The 18282-nt window shown below is 50.0% G+C and overlaps 1 protein-coding gene across 1 annotated transcript in view; it reads right to left on the reverse strand.

The window, feature by feature from the left end:
• Window positions 1-13762, reverse strand: part of EPHA10 (EPH receptor A10) — a gene marked incomplete at both ends in the record, with an annotated part of 31851 nt that extends 18089 nt beyond the window's left edge. Inside the window, 5 exons of the mRNA XM_084243903.1 lie at window positions 3768-4118; window positions 4753-4908; window positions 10130-10808; window positions 11518-11582; window positions 13657-13762. Of these exons, the coding sequence (XP_084100029.1) occupies window positions 3768-4118; window positions 4753-4908; window positions 10130-10808; window positions 11518-11582; window positions 13657-13762 (1357 nt within the window). The remainder of the gene's footprint in view (window positions 1-3767; window positions 4119-4752; window positions 4909-10129; window positions 10809-11517; window positions 11583-13656) is intronic.
• Window positions 13763-18282: the final 4520 nt, after the last annotated feature.

Raw genomic sequence — 18282 nt, forward strand, 5'->3', positions numbered from 1 at the left:
GCTATGCTGCCCACAGAGTAACTCCCATCCTAAAAATAACTTGAAAGATCCTTTATCTTTCCTCCCACTGCCTGACCCTTGAAAGAAAGCAAGGTCTCTGCCGAGTGGACAATGCACAGCCGTCACTCTTCTGCATAGTTGCTTTTGAGGAAAAGTGTTCTTCCCACCCCCAGGGAGTGCCTCTCAGCCTAAATCCACTTGGAGATGGCAGCTCCCAGAAAAAAACATGGGCATAAAGGGGAGAGGAGTGTTGAAGCATCCTAGGAGGTGGCACCGTCCCTTGTAGACAGAGGGCAAAGACAGGAAAGGGTTAGAAATGTCATTTTTTAAAAACTACATTTGCTGAAAGATCAGATGGCCAGAATAGAGAGGTGGGAGAAAGCTCCATTTGGGCCCACAGAGGGAAGTTAGATGAAAGCCTGGCAAGCCCTGAGGATAGAGCTAAAAACTGAACGCAGCCCCTGTCCTCCCCATGTAGATTGGTGACGAGAGGCAGCCAGCACCTAAGTGGGGCCAAGAGCAGAGCAGAAACTAACAGAAACCTCTTTAACAACTGTGTCCCCCTTCCCTGGTGGCTGAGCCCAGCTTTTGATTCAGGGTCTCCTGTCTCCTCACAGATGACTCAGGATAATTCTGATTGTTCTAAGACATTTCGTGCATTGGTTCCCTTTACCAAGGACTGATTTAGGGTCGGGCTTGTAATCCTGCTCTGGACAACAAGTGGAGAAATCAGCTAAGGGGAGGAAAGATTTTGGAAAGATTTCTTAAAAAAAACCTTAAGGAGATATTACAAAGAAGAAATCATTCTTTTTCTGCTCTGGATGGCAAAGATGCAATGTTTGGAAAGCAGGAATTGTATTTAAAAAGTAAAATAAAATAAGTGACAAAATTAAAGAGCAGTGGAATGGATTTTGTTATAATCACTAAAATAAACTTCTGGCAAGGATAATTAAGAAAAAGAAGTCACAGCATACAACGCCGAGGAAGAGAAAATAGAGCTAACTCCAGACACTGAAGAAAGTTCTAAAATATACATTTCTGGGCTAAATGAATTAGAAAAAGATTACCAAACATTTTTCTATGAATGTTAAAATTAGCAAAATTGATTCAAGAAGAAGTTATGGAAAAGACTAAGAACAGGGGCCTCCCTGGTGGCGCAGGCAGTTGAGTGCCGCACTGTGAAGCTGTCCGCAGCCTCTGCAGCGCGGGTTTGATCTGGGCCCGCGAGGGTCCCACATGGCACTGCAGACCTCTCCCGTCTCGCCCGCTGCTCCCTTCAGCTGTGTATTTCGTCAGTCTGCCTGTTCTGTTCCCCGCTCTGTCTCTGGTGAATCCTCTCATCCTCCCGCGCATCTGGCTTGTACCCCGGTTCTTGCATAAATAAATAAATCTTAAAAAAAAAAAAAAGACTGAGAACATAATTTCACTTCCCCTAACCCAAAGGTGAGAGCTCAGAAAGTTTCCCAGTTTTGTGTGTCTTCAAAGGAGGCATAATTTTACTATTTTTACTATTTAAACTATTCCCAAACAGTGAAAAAGAAGAGGTCCTTCCTGAGGCCTTTTCCAAAGTCAATTTTACCATAATGCCAACACTCAACAGAGAACACCATAAAAACCACTAATCTCTCTCATAAATGCAGATGGAAAAAATTTTAAAATACAAGCAAATTAACCCAGTAAAATATTCAAAGAATAATACATTCATATCTATTAGGGTGTAACCTAGGAACGCAAAGAGAGTGTACACTGAAAAATCCATTAATAGACCATCAATTATTACCATCATAACCATAGGTCAAAGGAGAAAAAAACATGTGGTCATTTTGAAAGATGCTTAAGAAGCATTTTATAAAATTAGCATCCATTCCTGATTGTTTTTTAAAGTTCAGCAAAAAATGAAAGCATTATATGGCCAGCGGGGCTAAAAGCATAAGACTTTGGTTGTAGACACAGAGAGACTTCAGTTTAAAGACAGGTCTCTACTTACTAGGTGGATGACTTTGAACAAGTCACTTGGCCTCTCAGACCTCAGATTCATCATTTGAAAGAGGAAGATCATTCCAATTAAGTGACCTAGCGTAGGACTCATGTTGCATAGGGCAGAAGCAGAACAACAGTCAGTGGAAGTTCAGTTTTTTTAATTGATAAAATGGAAACAGAAGAGTATTTCCATAACATGACTTTTAAATTCATCTCTGTCAAGACAGGCTTGCTAATATGAAATACCAGATAACAACTGCATTATACATATTATTCAAGACAGTTCTAGATAGTTCTAGAAATGGATATAGAGATGAACAGAAAAGAATGTGAAAAGATGCTATATTCCAAGATATTAATAGTTGCTGATCTCTGGATAATAGGATCATGGGTGTTTTTTTTTTTTCCTTCTTCTTCTACAGTGAATTTTAAAAGACATAAATGCAAAGGTTAAATCACAATAGAAACAGTTTTTTAAAAAAAAAAAAAGCAGAATTCTTGTTCCAGAAAACCAGACAAATTGGCAAATCTCTCCCAAGAAGCAGAGGAAATGGATTAAGAGCTAAAAAAAATGATAAAGGAAGTGACAAGATTTGAGAATCAGAAAATGGATGTACCACCCAAGACTTAGATTCTGAAGAGAGAGAGTGGAGCTACTGGAAGTTCTAGTCAAAGCACTAACTGGAAATGTTTTTTTTCCAGGGATAAAAAAAGATGTGCAGATGAGAAGTTTTACTATGTTCCAGCCAAACTCACTGAAAAGAGATCCATAGTGGTTACATTTTATTTTCATCTGTAGGTGGAAGAATTATACAAACATCTGTATGTGGACACACACATAGGCAGATTACTTACAAAAGAATGAACAATTATCCTGGCCTCAAGACTGCTCTGCAACACAACCGCCAGGAGACAAGCTAATCCTATGCTTTCACGTAGGAAAAGACTCAGAAGCCATACCTCTCACTGATCCTTTTTGCAAAGAATTGTTTGAAGATGTACCCCAGCTGAGGGAGAGGAATCACAAGGAAATTTCAAGAATGAGGAAAGTGCAGGGTGAAAGGGCCGCAGGTCTTCATTTAGTCACCTCAGTTCCAGAGTCAGAAGGTGATTGTTTTTTTTGGCCAGTGGACTCTCCCCTCTAGTCTGACCCTAGCGGCTTTCTCAGGACCTGGAATGGGGGTGATCAAGGCAGCAAAAACCTTCCTAGAGGCCATGGGGTGGAGGCAGGGGACACACGACAGGATTCCTCTTTTGGAGCCAGAGAAGGAGGAGGTAAGATTCAGCTTCCTACTGGAGTTTTTGAGAAGGGAGGGCAAAAGAGTAAGGGACTCTCCATCTTGCCCCCCACCCCCGGAAAAGCAAAGGCGAGGCAACTGCGGAGTTGGGTGTGGGGCCAAGGCTTTCCGGGAGCCCAGAAGTGGGGGAGCTGCTGGCTCCTGCAGACTCACTGAAATGCTCACACGCGCTCCGGGCAAGGAGTCCCCTGCGCCCTCAAGCCATTCCCCCCACTCGCCGCCCCCCGCCCCCCGCGGCCTTGGGGACGGGACTGACCCGCGGTGAGGGGAGACCCGGGATGGAGGCTTTCTGCGGCCACTCCGTCCCCCAGGGAAACGCGGGACGCCTAACTTGAGGCTGGCTTGGCACCGACCCTCGTTTATTTGGGGAGACGCGGGGCACGGGGGAGGCTCCCAGCGGGCGGGACGGAGGCGGCCTCGGGAGGGCGCGGGCGTGGTGGGAGGCGGGTCCCTGGGGGCGCGGGGTCCCGGCGCGCGGGGCGACCTTACCCCCGGGCCCGGTGGAGACGGTGACCTGCGCGTAGGTGGCTCCCGCGGCGGCCGCCGGGCCCGAGACGCCGTTGAGCGCCGCCACGCGCACGGTGTAGCGCGCGCCGGGCCGCAGGTGCAGCAGGGTGGCGGCGCGCTCCCGCAGCCCGGCCTGGCGCGGCACGAAGGCCACGCGCGGCCCGCACGGCTCGCACGCGCCCGCCGGGCCCTCGCGGCCGCAGCGCAGGCACAGCAGCGAGTACGTGACGTCCGAGCGGCCGCCCGAGTCCGCCGGCGGCAGCCAGCGCAGCCGCAGCGCCAGCGGCGAGCGGCTCAGGCTGTACTGCAGGTCCCGCGGCGCCGACGGCGGCCCTGGGGCGGCACAGGGGCGCGCGCCGTCAGGGGCCAGGCGGCGGGCGGCCCGGGGCTGGGGAGCGCGCGGAGGGGCGCGCGCGCGGGGCGTGGGGTGAGGTGGGAGGGAGGGGGCGTGGTGGCCGGCGAGGGGCAGGGACGGGTTGGGGTGCAGGCTAGGGGGCAGCGAGAGGAGCAGGGACAGAGCCTGCGTGCGAGTCGGGTTGGGAGGGCTGAGAAGGAGGGAGGTGGGCATGGGAGGTTTGTGGCCGTGGCCAGCGGTGGGGTGGAGGCTGTTATGAGGGACAAGGATGGAGGGGCGGGAGGCTCCCCCCCTGGCTGCAGTGTGGGGTGCTGTGAGAGTGGGGGTCGGCGGGGGTCCACTAGCAGATCCATTGCTGGCTCACCTCAAGCCTCACCTCATCCCTTCCCGTTGGACTCTGTCGTCCTATTTCTCCCAAGCCAAGACCCCGGCCCTCATGCCCACCCCACACTCCCCTCCCTGCACCCACCGCCCTCCAAGTCACGGGCTCCCACTCACACCCTCATGCTCCCCATTGTGAAGGCTCCCACCTGCACCAACATCTCAAGCAAGCCTTTATTGGCTGCTGCCCACTCACCCACCCCCTGGAGTGTACCCAGGAGAAGGACTCACGGGTGCAGGAAGCTGAAGGCGGGTCTGTCGGGGAGCGAGCATAGCTGTCCTGGCACACACAGAAGGTGGAGGCATTTTCCAGGGCCCGACTGTGCTCTGGGCAGGGCGAGCAGAAGGGTCTCCGGGAGGACACCTTGTAAAACCCTGGGGGACAGGCTGTGGGGAGGAGCCAGGTAAGAAGGGGGCTCCTCCACAGCTTCTGTGTCCCCCACCTTCCTTCCTGCTCCCATTAGGATGGGGTTTATCTTCTCCAGTTGTAACGGGGAACGAGGTGGGGGTGTCAACGACTCATCCCCTTTGGGATGGGCAGCTCAGGATTTCACCGCCCGCCCGATATTACCTAACCCTTACTAAGTGCTTACCGTGTGCCAGAACAGGGGAGTGTTTTATAATTCATTTAATCCTCACAACAACCTGTGAGGTGTGTACTGTATCCCATTTAAAGAATGAGAAACTAAGGCTCAGAGAGGTTAAGTGACTTTTCCAAAGTCCCACAGCTAATAAACAGTGGGATTCCAACTGAAGTAGACGGGCTTCCGAGCCCACACCTTGCTGCCCTAATGCCCACTGTCTAGTCTTGATGTGAGCACAGGCCCCTTTCTGTTACCAGACAGTGACACACTCCCAGAGGAGCTGGTTCTGGAAGGATGACTGCTCTCCAGCCCATTATGTCTAAGACACAATGCAACAGAGGGCTGCAGACCAGCCTGCCGGAAGAAACGTCAGCCTGCCTGGGAGAAGAAGGGCAGGGACGGAGGGTTTCCAATGTCTGGAAGGTCCAGGCTTGAGAGGTCCATGATGCCCAGAGTCCAGAGCCTCTGCCCAGGAATATTTGGAAGCAGCTGCCTTCAGAACAAAGCCTGGCACACGTGGTCTGGTGGGCAGCAGCAACCAAGGCGGGACTCGGAAGGCCTTGGTGCTAGCCCTGCCACTCCCTGGGCCTCTTTGTCCAGAAGAAACCAACAGTCATATGGGGTAATCACCAAGGGCTCCCACCTCTGTTGTGAAACAAAACAGAGTGATCTGTTTGCAGGGTCTCACAGCAGTAGGAAAAGCTCCTTTTCTCTCTCCCTCCATCCCTCCCTCTACGTGTGTGTGTGTCTTTGATTCCAGAGATGGGGAGCCCCATCAGAAATAACACTGACTGTCTCTACTTGGAGAGGTTTGTGGTGAGGGGAAGACCCAGGAATGGAGTCCTGGCCCCTCCCTCTTGTCCTCAAGGTCAGAGTCAGAATTCCAGAGGTCCTCTAGTTCAGCTCCCACGGGCCAGTCCCCCAGCAGCTTCCCTAGAAATAGCCAGTCTTTGTTCATATACTTTATAAAAGGGAGCCCACCCACTTCTGAGGCTGTCTCTGCAGTTAGAATGCACGTCCTTGTGTTCCCTGCCTGTCCCACTCCCCGCGCCCCTGCTGAACCCCTGGGAACCTTAGAGAGCATATCTGCTTGGGCCCTGTTCCAGGGCAGTCTACAGCGATTTGAAGGCACAGGTCATCTGCCCTGATTTTTCCCCAAGGGAAACCCCAAGTCTTTCAGTAATTTCTCAGGTGACTGGGAGAGGGGGAACCAGAGCCAGGGTGACTAGAAAGAGAAGCAGAAAGGGGGAGAACATCTTAACTCTTCTCTCTCCATACCCACCTGCTCTTAGAGAGGGGTCTGTACTTAGCTGCAGAAGGCACTGGGAAGGCCTTACCTTTCTCAATACAAAGCTGACCATTTCACTTCCCTTCTTAAAGCCCTGCAGCAGCTCCCCACTGCCATCACTCTGTCTGTGCCATACCGCTGACTCTTGCCCTATAATGTCTGACTCCCCTTCTCACTGTGCTGCCCTAGAGATCAGTTCAAGACAATACTCCCTCCTGAGCTTGCCCAGCATCCTCCCCAAGTCAGAGCTTATGCCATTACAAGTGACCTTTGTCTGGTGGTGGCCTCCCTGAGAAGTCCATTTGGTTCCTGAATCTCTTTCTCTCTTCCACTCGCCCCCACCCCCCCACGCCAAATATGTGCCCACACCTCTCCCTCCAGGCCCATTCCTTTCATTTATTCAACCAGTATTTTCCTAGCATCTACTATGAGCCAGGGGCTGTTCTAGGCTCTGGAGATACAAGGCTCCTCCTCTCCCCGGGGCAGCGGCCCTCCTTCCGACCTCACAGGGATTCCCTCAACAGCTGGCCATCAAGCCCACAAACATCTCCATCCATACCCATCTTCCCTCACGCCTTTCTTCCAGGCCCAGTGGAGAAGATGAGCCACCTCCTGTTGAAAGCCAGCCCCTCCCCCCACTCTGGGGCCAGTCCCTTTGCCCACTCCCAGACTGCATTTCTTTAGTCGCCTTACATCCAGGTTCTCACACAGGCTTCTTCTCTACTGGCTATTTCCAGTGACAGAGCAAAGAAATGGACAGTAAAAACAGTCCACTTGGGGTGCAGGGGATAAGGGCATCATCTATAGATTATTTAAAAACAATAAAAGTAGGGGCCTCCCCTGGTGGCGCAGCGGTTAAGCACTGGGCTACAAAGCTACCTGCAGCCTCTGCAGCACCGGTTCGATCCCTGGCCGCCAGCGAGGGTCCCACATGGCGTGCAGACCTCTCTTGCTGCGCCCACTGCTCCCCTCAGCAGTGTACTTCGTCAGTCTGCCTGTTCTGTTCCCCGCTCTGGCTCTGGTGAATTCTCTCACCCTCCCACACTTCTGACTGTACCCAGTGCTTGTATAAATAAATAAAAAAAATCTTTGAAAAAAAAAAAAGAAAAACAATAAAAGTAGCTAAAACATGGCCTGTGGTTTTTTTTAGCAGTATGCACCAGCAACTCTAGCCCACATCAGTAATAAAGTACTTCCTCTCTCTGGGGAAGACTTCTCCACCCTACCTCCCCCCACACAGATGATACCCCACTATTTCCTTCCCTTAGACTATAAATTGAGACTCTCCCTTCTATGGTAATCATCCTCTCTCAACCCAATGTCCTCAAGATATGCCCCACTCACCAACACTTTCAAATCCAGCCATTAGAGAACTGTTTATTCCCTCACTCCAGCACCTCACTTTCCCTCATCCTACAGCCCGGTCTCTCTCTCCATCACTCAACCAAAGCTACTCTCACTAGGGGCACCAGACACATTTTCCAGCCCTGACCTTATCAGATGGCTCACCAACACTGTAGGCCATTGCCTCCTGGATGCCTCTGTCTCCCTTGGCTACCACAAATTGACGCCTCCAGATCTCCCTCAACCTCTGCCCACTCCCTCTCAGTCTCATCATGGATTCCTTTTCCTGATCCCCCTCAGACACTGCTGACCTGTGAGACTTCATCACTGGCCCTCTTGCTTCTAACCCACACATTCTCCCTGGTCTGCCCCCATGACACCCATAGCCTCCGGTAGTATCTAGCACTCAGTTGCTGAGCTCCAGTTCTACTTTCTAGCTACCTGCACTTGAGTGGACCATGGACACCACACCCTGTGTTCTCTACTCCAGTGAATGACCCTCTGTCCACTCAACCCTCCATACACCACATTGCTACCAAGCTCTGTGGATGCACTCGCATCACATCCATCCTCCTCGCTCAGTGAGCTCTGCTACTGCCCAAGTTCAGACCATGCACTCTTTCTCCTGGACTATTGTACCATCTTCCTCCTCATCTTCCAGTCTCTAATATTTTCCTCTCTGATTCTTTATTTGTGATTGCAGCTTGAGTGATCTTTTGAAAATACAAATCTGAACATGTCAGATCCCTGTTTCATATCTTCCCTGTTGGTCTAAAGCATTATATCTAAGCTCTTTCTTCCAATGTTCTAGGCCCTTCGTGATGGTCCCCTGCCCCTCTCACAACCATTCCCTCTCAACTACTCAAATGCCCTGGGGCCCCAAGTCAGTCACACTGACTTGCCTCACCCCAGCCATGCTATGTTCTCTCTTGCCTCCATGCTTCTGCACATAATCTCCTAAGTCAGAATGCCTTTGGCTGCTTGGAAGAAAGGCCTTCTTGCTATCTCTCTCCACTCTTAGACTTGGGTCTCCAGTCTTCCCCAGCTCTCTGTTGAAATATATCATACCCATAGTAATGACCTTTATTTATACCACACATTTCCGCTGGACCTACCATAGTCCATCCCTCTTATGGACATTGGGGTTGCTGAGACTAAAATGACTCATTGCTTGAATTCAAGAAGCTCTTAGTCTAGTGATACAAACACTCAATGAATAGGTCTCTGTAAAGAGCTTCAAGTATGTAAGTACAAAAGAGGTTGCAACAGTGCTGGAGAGCACAGAGGTGGAGCTTCACCCTACCAGCAGAGCCCAGGAAGATTCACGATGTGAAGCTCCTTACTAAACCACAAGTTCCCCTCAGGGAAGAAATGGTGGCATCCATCTTTACACATATGATGAGCCCTCAGTAAATGCAGATGGTATGCCTTCAATCCATATCAAATGAATGATTGAACAAAGGAATGAGAGCAGCAGATTTAGTCACTTCCTCCTCTGCATTCCTACCACTGTAGAAATCCTTGTATTATGGCATATAGCACCCTGTTGTGATTTTTACATTTTTCAACTCTCCATCGAGACTGTGAGATTCTCAAAAGCCAAGACTATAACTGATTCATTTCTGTTACCCTGGCACCCGGAAAAGGACCTGGCTTAGAAAAAGCATCTCTTGATCTTTCTACATTAAGTGCTCACACCCATACCCCAACCTTATCCTCAGTCCTCAGAGGCAGAGATGGGGAGAAAAGGAGAAATTCTTACCTGGTGCCCCCCACAGACCTGAGAACCCAATAGAACCCCTACATGCAGGATCTCCCCCAGGGGGCACTATGGTTCTAGTTCAGAAAATTAGGTAGGAATCTAAATAGTCATAGAATGCACCTCCCAATCTCACCTGAGTTCCAAAACCCTCCTGTTAACTTCTGACTTGGGAATTGTCAGTGACAGATCGATAATGTAAGTAATTCCAGTCCATAGCTAGTGGGGTTGGGCTGCTGTGGAGTTCTCTCTTATGCATAGAGAAGACAGCGTAGTGTTGTAGAAAGAACTCGAGAGAGCCGGGCAAATCTGGTCCCCTATTCCCTGCCTCTGCAAGTCAAGAATTAACCTCTCTGAGCCTCTAAGTCTTCATTAGTGAAATAAGGACAACAATTTATTTATTGCCATAAACAAATGAGGACTACGTGATCTTCCTGAAATATAAGACCCTAAAATACCCTTCTATGGAGTAAAATTCATTTGCTAGGAACTTAACTCAGTCCTGGCTGGACCCACTGGAAGCTCCACAACCCATTACTTTACTCCTCCTCCTACCTCTGTCATCCAGGATACACACTCAGTTGCTTCCTGTGCACTACACTCCCACACCACATCCCCCAGTCTACTGGGTACCTTCACAGACGTCACCACGTTCCTGGAATCCAGCACTGCAGCTGCAGCGGCCCACGGGCACCAGCCACTCACCATCCGCGCCACAGTGCATGCGCGGGGGGCTGCCAGGCTCCCCTTCTGAGTGCGCCACGCACGTCCCGGTCACCTCCACCAGCGTGGAGAAGGCACTTTCCGCTGCGGTGGCTGGGAACATCGCCAGGCCCCGCACCGTGGCGCGGCACTGCTTGTAGTAGACACGCACAGAGACCAGGGCCACGCATGCGCCCACATCCTGGAAGGCCAGGTGGAAACCCCGCCGACTGAGAGGGCCAATTTCGCGCACCTCTGTGTTCAGCTTCATCTTGCGCTCGCCCAGGTCGCCCTGTGTAAAACTCTCATCGGCCGCTATGGTGTCGATCTTGCGGGGCCGGCTTCCGCCCAGGCGGGGACCTCCACGACCTAGGTCGGCCTCGGTTTCCAGGTAGTAGACATTGAAAGTCTCCTTGCAGGTGCCGGCAGCACCAGGGATGCTGCTGCAGTCTCGCAGTGTGAACTGCAGCTCCACGAAGATGCGCTGCCCGCGGCCACGGCTAATCCAGCCGGTCTGCAACCAGTTGTCCTGGTTGGGCTCCAGCACGTTGCACACCTGGTATGTGCGGATGGGACGATCATGTTCATCCACACCGCTGATCTCCTCCCACTGGGGAGAGCAAAGATGTGGGCAGCTCAGAGCCAAGGTACCGCCAGGGGGTGGAGCCCTGGTGGAGCCTCAGGCTGAAAATCCTTTCCCATTATTTCATATTCTCCCCCCACCCCACCCCACCATGCACATTCATGGAATTATAAGATGCAGAGCTGGGAAAAAACATCAGAGACTACTTAGTCCAAGCCCTAATTTATAGATGGAGAAACTGAGGCTCCAGGAGGAGAGTGACTTGACTAAATATGTGCATTGAAGTAACAGCAGAGCTAGGAATGATGTCTGGAATCCCCTGGCATTCCATCCAGTGCACTTTCCATGATACCAAGCTGTTGTCACATGCCACATCTAACCCAACCCAAGTTTCCTTCTCCACTTCAATTATTTCGGGATTCCAAGTCTTGCTTGTTCTGTCAACCCATCAATCAACAACATTGCTTGGAGGATCTACCTTGTGCAAGGCACTGTCCAGGATTGATTTCATCCAGATGTCACATTTCTGTTCCTAGACACAGCCTCCCTCACTTGTTTTGGACAGTCTGACTGAAGACTCAATGTTTTCTAATAGGACACTCTGACTTGAAGCCAGGGATGCTGGAGATCACATACTTTGAGAAATATTTTGCTCTCATGTAACCATGAGGGACTAACACTGATTTCTGGACCACCAGAGAATCCCTAGGACTGGAAAGGAAACATTTACACTTACCCCATTACTTGGTAGTGCAGTCCAGCCTAGTTCAGCCTGGGAAGATTTGGAATCCAGGAGGGTGACTAGGGAGAGGAGAGAACAGAGATGTCAGAAAGTCAGGAAGGTGGGATACTTTGGTAAGGTCATTGTAAATTGGCTACTTGTCATGGAAAACGTGGCAAAGGACAGAGACAAAGTGATCTCATTCCATACATCCCCAGGAGGGGTTGGGAGTGAGGAGCTCAAGTCCAGACAGAGGTAGCCCCAGAGGTAGGGGAGGAGTCTATATTAATTTGCTATAACAAATTACCACAAACTTTGTGACTTAAAACAACAGAAATTTATTCTCTTACAGTTCTAGAGGTCAAAAGTTGGAAATCAGTTTCATCGGTCAGCAGGACTGGTTCCTTCTGGATGCTCAGAAAGGAGAATACATCTCCTTCCCTTCTTAAATTGCTAGTGGTGACCTGTATTCCTTGGCTTGTGGCCCCATCCTCCATCTTCAAAGTGCATCTCTCCAATCTCTGCTTTTATTATTGCATTGCCTTCTTCTCTGACTCCTTCTGCATCCATCTTATAAGAATTACTATGATTACACCAGGCCCACTCAAATAACCCAGGATAACCTCTCCATCTCAAAATCCTTAATCATATTTGCAAAATCTTTTGCCATTTAAGACAAAACTCACAGGTTTTGGTGATTAGAATGTGGACATATTTAGGGAGTCGTCATTCACCCTGACACAGTCTATGGTAAGTATTCTAAGCCTGGCTCTAAAACTGGGAGGGTGTCAGTGAGTTCCCTGCTATCTCAGCTTCCCCAAATTATAACTGGGAGTCATGAAGAGGGAGAAAGTGAGCCTGTCAGGGGAGTCCTGTATATGTCTCCAAATCCATTCCAACTCAGGGGCTCCTTTGAGGTCTGGGGTTACCAGGGGTGTAGGACACTTGAACCTTTACAGTTTGACTCTCAGGGCCTCTGAGGAAAACATATTAGCAGAGGAGAAATAATGATCTCTTATCTCAATCATCCTCTTTCCCAGCATTTTGCCACCTCCACCATCTTTGAATGTATGTCAAGGGTCTTTTTATATATTAAATCATGACCCCTCTTATGCCACACAGACTTGAAGTCATTTCCCCGGGAGGCATCGGACCATCTGTCTGAATTCTTCCATCAGTATAGGTCCCACAAAAAAATTGGAAAGCACAGTGGCATGTCAGAAAAGGAGCCCAGGCCATCCTGAAATCTTAGAAGGTTACTCATCTAAAGCTTAAGCATTGGATCTCCAATGTGAGGACCTCTAAGAATATTAGCTCCCGACGCATAAGTGACAGTGGTAAGGACCTCAGACAGCATTCCGATTTCAGTATAACTGACAGCACACTGAAATTGCTTATTGGAAAATGTCAGAAATCCAACAACCAGACAAACCTGGTGGTCAACGCCTCAGATTCCAGCTCCTCATGATTCTGCACCTGGATATGGTGGATTCAAGTGGGTAGACAGTTCCCCCAAAATCCAATATCAGAATCTCCCGCATCCAAAAAGATACGGACCCTCATACCGCGGGCAGCCTCAAACCTGGCAACGCAGACTGCGCTGTGCAGTCTACGCTCCAGATTCAGCACTGCGGACAGCTCCCTCATCAGTACGTCGGACAGCTTCTGGACCCAGCGCCCCCGACCGGCGCTCCATCTCCTTTTTGCGCACAGGGGTCCCTTATTCCCCTGTTCTGTCTCCATTCCATCCCCACATGTTCCGATTTTACCTCCGCATCTCCTGTCTCCTTTGCTTTCTTCATCTCCCCGCCCCCACACCTCCCACCTCCAATCGCTCAGCCTGTCCGTCTCACCGGCCCCTGAACCACCGCCTCTTGCTCCCACAGTTATTGGCCTCTTTCGCCCCCAGATCCCCAGGTCTCCAGCCCCCAGGCTCTTCATTGCCTCTCCTTTGCATTGCTTAGCCACCTTTTTCTCCGTCTCTTTTCCTCTGTTTGATCTTTCTCTTTCTTTGCTTCCCGTTGCCCGCTTGCTTCGAACCCCAAAACAGACTCCAATCTCTCCATACGACTCCTTTCCTTAACACTCCAGTTCCTCAGTCCCTACCTCTTGGCATCCCATGCTCTAAGAACAGCCACCAACCAGTTTCCTCACCTTCCTCAGCAGTCCCGGGTCTCCCTGGTCCCAAAAGCAACGCGAAACAGAGCGGCATCAGGCAGACGAACAGACGCAGCGGATGTGGCCCGGCGCCGGTCTCCATGGTCCGCAGCCCGAGCTGTCAGTGCAGCGGCGGCTCTAGCCGCGCCAGCCCCAGCACCGCTGAGCAGTGCCCCCAGACCCCAGCACCGGCTGGGGGTGGGATCTCGTCAGTTACCATCATCCGTGGGGCCCAATCACCAGCCACCGCCGCGGGAGGTCCACCAATGCCCTCCAGCAGAGGATGGAGAGGTGGAGTTTCATAGACGAGGGGCGGAACAGAGAGCAGGAAGGGGGAAGGAAGGGGTCCCGCCAATCTGCAAATCGTGGGGGGGGGGCGGTGGGACAGCCCTGAGCGCTAGTGGGGCTTCTGAGGAGGGGGGATGAGCTGGCATTGGTAAGAACCCTAAACCAAGAACCCTAAACCTTAGCCTCTTTGCAGAGAAGTAGACAACGTGGGCGTGGCTTAAGGAGGGGCGAACCGCGGGGAGGCATCGACACATGCAGCCGCTGAGCTAGGCTGAAAGCTCCCTTGTTCCCTGGACTTGCAGGAGGTTTTGAAGCTTGATGTCCTGACCCCAGCTCTGGGGAGCTCCTCCATCTCCCAACCCTTCTTGGTGTGTCTGTGGCTCCTCTCTCCCGGCTCAATCCCGCCCCCTTCTCTCCCCGCCCTCTACGATCTCTCTCTCTCTCTCTCTCTCTCTCTCTCTCTCTCTCACACACACACACACACACACACACACACACACACACACACACACACACACACGGCAGGAGGAAGGGGCCAAGCCAGACCCCAGGAGCTGCTCGAGAAAGAGCAAAATGCGAGAACGAGTCTCACCCTACCAGCAGCGCTTCCGAGGCTCGGGAACCATGTGGACGCCAGAAAGGGGTGGTGGTAGATTTTGCATGAATGATCGGTTCCTCTAGCTTTCCTTCCTGCTGCCAGAAAACAGAATACAGCTCTTTCCACAACCACCCCTTTCCCCAGTCAGGTCCCCGTCTGGAGTTCCCTACTTGATCATCCCACCCCGCCCTCCCCAGGGGACTGCTGAGGAGAGCAGCTGCCCGGACCCCAGGGCGTCTGTGAGAGGCGGAGCAATACTCAAAGAGTTCAGTCAGGGCAGAAGAAGCGGCAAGGAGATGCAGAACACGACCTCTATCTAGTGAAGGTCATTTATGTGCAAGCTGGGGTTTTAAGTGGGAAGGTGGTGGGAAGGGCTGGGGCCCTCCAGGACGAAGAAGGCGGCTATTGAGCGCCACCATCTGGGCTGAACTTGAGCGGTGTAAGCTCCACCCACCCTGTGGCTCTTCAGGGCTCTTTTCTGGGGGGACCCAAACACTGTCCTGTTGGAGGGCATAGTAGCTGGAGAAGGCTTGGGAATAAGTGTGAGTCTGGTGGCTGAGTGTCTGTGTGTTTTGTATGTGTGCTTTCCTCACCCCTCCAACCAACACTTACTGGGTGCCGACCTCTGTGCTGAGAATACCTGGGTGAAAGACCCAGTCTCTGCCACAATTCATACCCTTCTGAAGCACTAGGACTCCTGGCACTGTATTGTAGGGCACCAGCCAATTACAAACCGCTTTCATGTGCCATTCTCCACCCCACCCCCTTGTGTATGTGTGTGTGTGTGTGTGTGTACATGCACACTTGCTTGCTGGACGGGAGTATTAGTAAGTGTGACTGGGAGGAATTAGGCTCCCTTGTCCATAAAAGGAGAGGCCATCAGGAGTCACTGGGGCTCAGACACCCAGAGAAACTCGCTGAGGAAGCAGAAGGAGGTGTGGCATCTTGCCCGTGGTAGGTGGGGCCTCTGAAACCAAATCTACCTGGAGAAGGGCTCTTACATCTCCACCTTCCCATTTTCATTCTCCTCACGTTTGCTTCCCCCCTCCACCTCCTCTAGCGCTGGGAGATGGTATTTTTAGAAACTGCTTAGAGACCCAGGACTCCTTTCATTTTAAAATGAGACCTCCCTCCACCACCCCTCACCTCTCTCTTCAAAACCTGGTCCCATCCCATTTGCAGTCTCTAGGGCACCAGCCATGCCTTCTTACCTAGCTCCAGGGACTTCAGCGTAAAGGTTTTGACCCCATGTGCTAAAACAAAATACACACTCCCTGTGAGCCTTGCCAGGATCGTTCCTGAGCCAAACAGGTGGGAGACATTATCTGCAGAAAACAATATAGGATCCTCCAACAAACTCCAAGCTGTCAGGAGTCTGATTCCCACCCTCTCCCAGCCACACACACCTACAGAGATTTTAGGGAAATTGCCAAATTGAGACCCAAGGAGTGAGTGAGGAAATGAATGAAATAAACCTCTTTTTTCCTCTGAACAATTCATTTACAATAATACCAGAGCAGAGAAGTTCCGATGTAAATGGATATATGCAAATCAGTCATATCTTAAGAAGAGTCACTCCAAGGTGGAATCCACTCTACCACGAGGCTGCGAAATACACACCTCAGCAAAGAGATTCAGGAGGACCTTAAAAGGAAATTAAACCACAGTTTATTGTGACCCTTAAAAGCTGGGGTTCAGCCAACCAAGGGCCAAGCTAGATCCCTCCCTGGAATAGCCAGCACTCTGAGAGTGGGAGCTGGGGCTGGCTGGCAAGCAGGGTGATGACTCTGGCTGGGGTGCTAAACAATTTGTAGACCTGTGTCCGCAGTGTTTCTGTCCGTGGTGCTGAACCTATTAGCATCTCAAACCTTCACTTACAACTGCACCTGGATTTCTCTGCTTCCTGACTCTGATCCTTGGACTAGAGCTCTCTGCCTACTCCTCAAACCTATAACCAAGTTCTTGTGATTTGAGTCTCTGGGAGGAAAGTATCCTTACTACCTGCAGTAAGAATGAAGGGGTCTGGAACCTATCTGGAAACTCCTGTATTTGATTCTACTTCTCCAAGATTCCATCTGAGGTAAGATCAAAGGGGTGTTTCTCCCTCTACCTCACTGTCTCCAGGATGAAGGAAAGAACATCCATTGAAACATAACAGCTTAATCAACATCCAAATAATGAGAGGTGTTTTTCCCAGGAGCAGATGCAACTTCACTGCAATCTTCATCTCCATAAAAGTTACAAAAGTAGCAGCTGAAAAATTATATCTCTTCATTTGGTGTGGATGCAGAAAGTACATTCAGACTGGCTAGACAGGGAAGGTCTTTTTTCCATGGGTAAAACTAATATTGGTCCAGAGAAATCAGGACCAACTCTAATTCTTTGGATACAGAACAAGGGGGGAGCAAAAAGCAATAAGGAGTCCTACTCTCAAAGGGACATCTCCAATTTTTCTTTCCTTTTCCATTCCATCTCCCCCTCCTCAGCCTAGGAAAAAAGAAGTATACCAAAGGTGAATTATTTGCTAGGACAATAGACTCACAGGCAAAAATGAGATGGAAGTTATAAACAAATATTTAAGCTGTATGTTTCTAAGATAAAGGAAGCAGAAAGCATTTTCTTTCTTGACTTTGAAAACTAAGCAGAGAAACTCTTTAAATTATCAAACACAACTACTTAGTCTTTATGAACTTCTACTCACCCATTTGTAAAACAGGAATGAAAATACTTTTCAGTGTTATTGTGAGGTCAGAATATAATTTGTGTGTTTATGATCAGCACAGTGCTTGCCACATAGTTCTGGCTCATTTTATTAATTACAAGGTTAATAAAGATGAAAATGGAAATAAAAAGGTTAGGCAGTGAGGTAGAAAGAGAGAGATAGAATTATAGACACAAAGGAAAAAGACAGAATGGGGGGTAAAGAAAAAGGCAGCTGGTTGAGATGAATGTGCTAGAAAGCACAGGAGCCTGCAGGAAATGTGCTTGAAGAGATAGGAGTGTCATCAGCACAAGCTGGCTGGCCAGTTGCCAAGTAGCCTCAGAGGTGACATTTACCTTGGCAAATTCATCATGGTCTAGGCTCATAATCTTGACTTAAACAGCACTAAGAAAGAGCCTATATACTGGGGGGAAAGAGGATATTGGGAAGTACAGCATACTAACTCAGTTCCTACCCTGCTATCTAAGCAAAAGAACCAAATGTATGATGAGAAATTTAACTGCCAAAGAGGCCAGAATGCTCACCTTGCCATGTCCAGCAAATTCTTCCACTGTAGAAGAATGTGCACAGGAAGCCAATTTAAGATGTAAAGGTATAGTGTGAGGGGAGGGAGTTGGATAGCTTCAATATATGATGGCATTAGGCTCTGATAACCTTGTATTTTTAAATCCCCAGGAATCAAAAACCTGCCACTGGCACCTGAGTGACTGTACTGGGGGCCACATCTGGGAATGGGGTCCATCAACATATGCTTTTTTTTTCCTAGGCTGAGGAGGGGGAGATGGAATGGAAAAGGAAAGAAAAATTGGAGATGTCCCTTTGAGAGTAGGACTCCTTATTGCTTTTTGCTCCCCCCTTGTTCTGTATCCTAAGAATTAGAGTTGGTCCTGATTTCTCTGGAGAAATATTAGTTTTACCCATGGAAAAAAGACCTTCCCTGTCTAGCCAGTCTGAATGTACTTTCTGCATCCACACCAAATGAAGAGATATAATTTTTCAGCTGCTACTTTTGTAA

The sequence above is a fragment of the Talpa europaea genome (assembly GCF_964194135.1).
Source record: "Talpa europaea genome assembly, chromosome: 9".
Taxonomy (NCBI): Eukaryota; Metazoa; Chordata; class Mammalia; order Eulipotyphla; family Talpidae; genus Talpa; species Talpa europaea.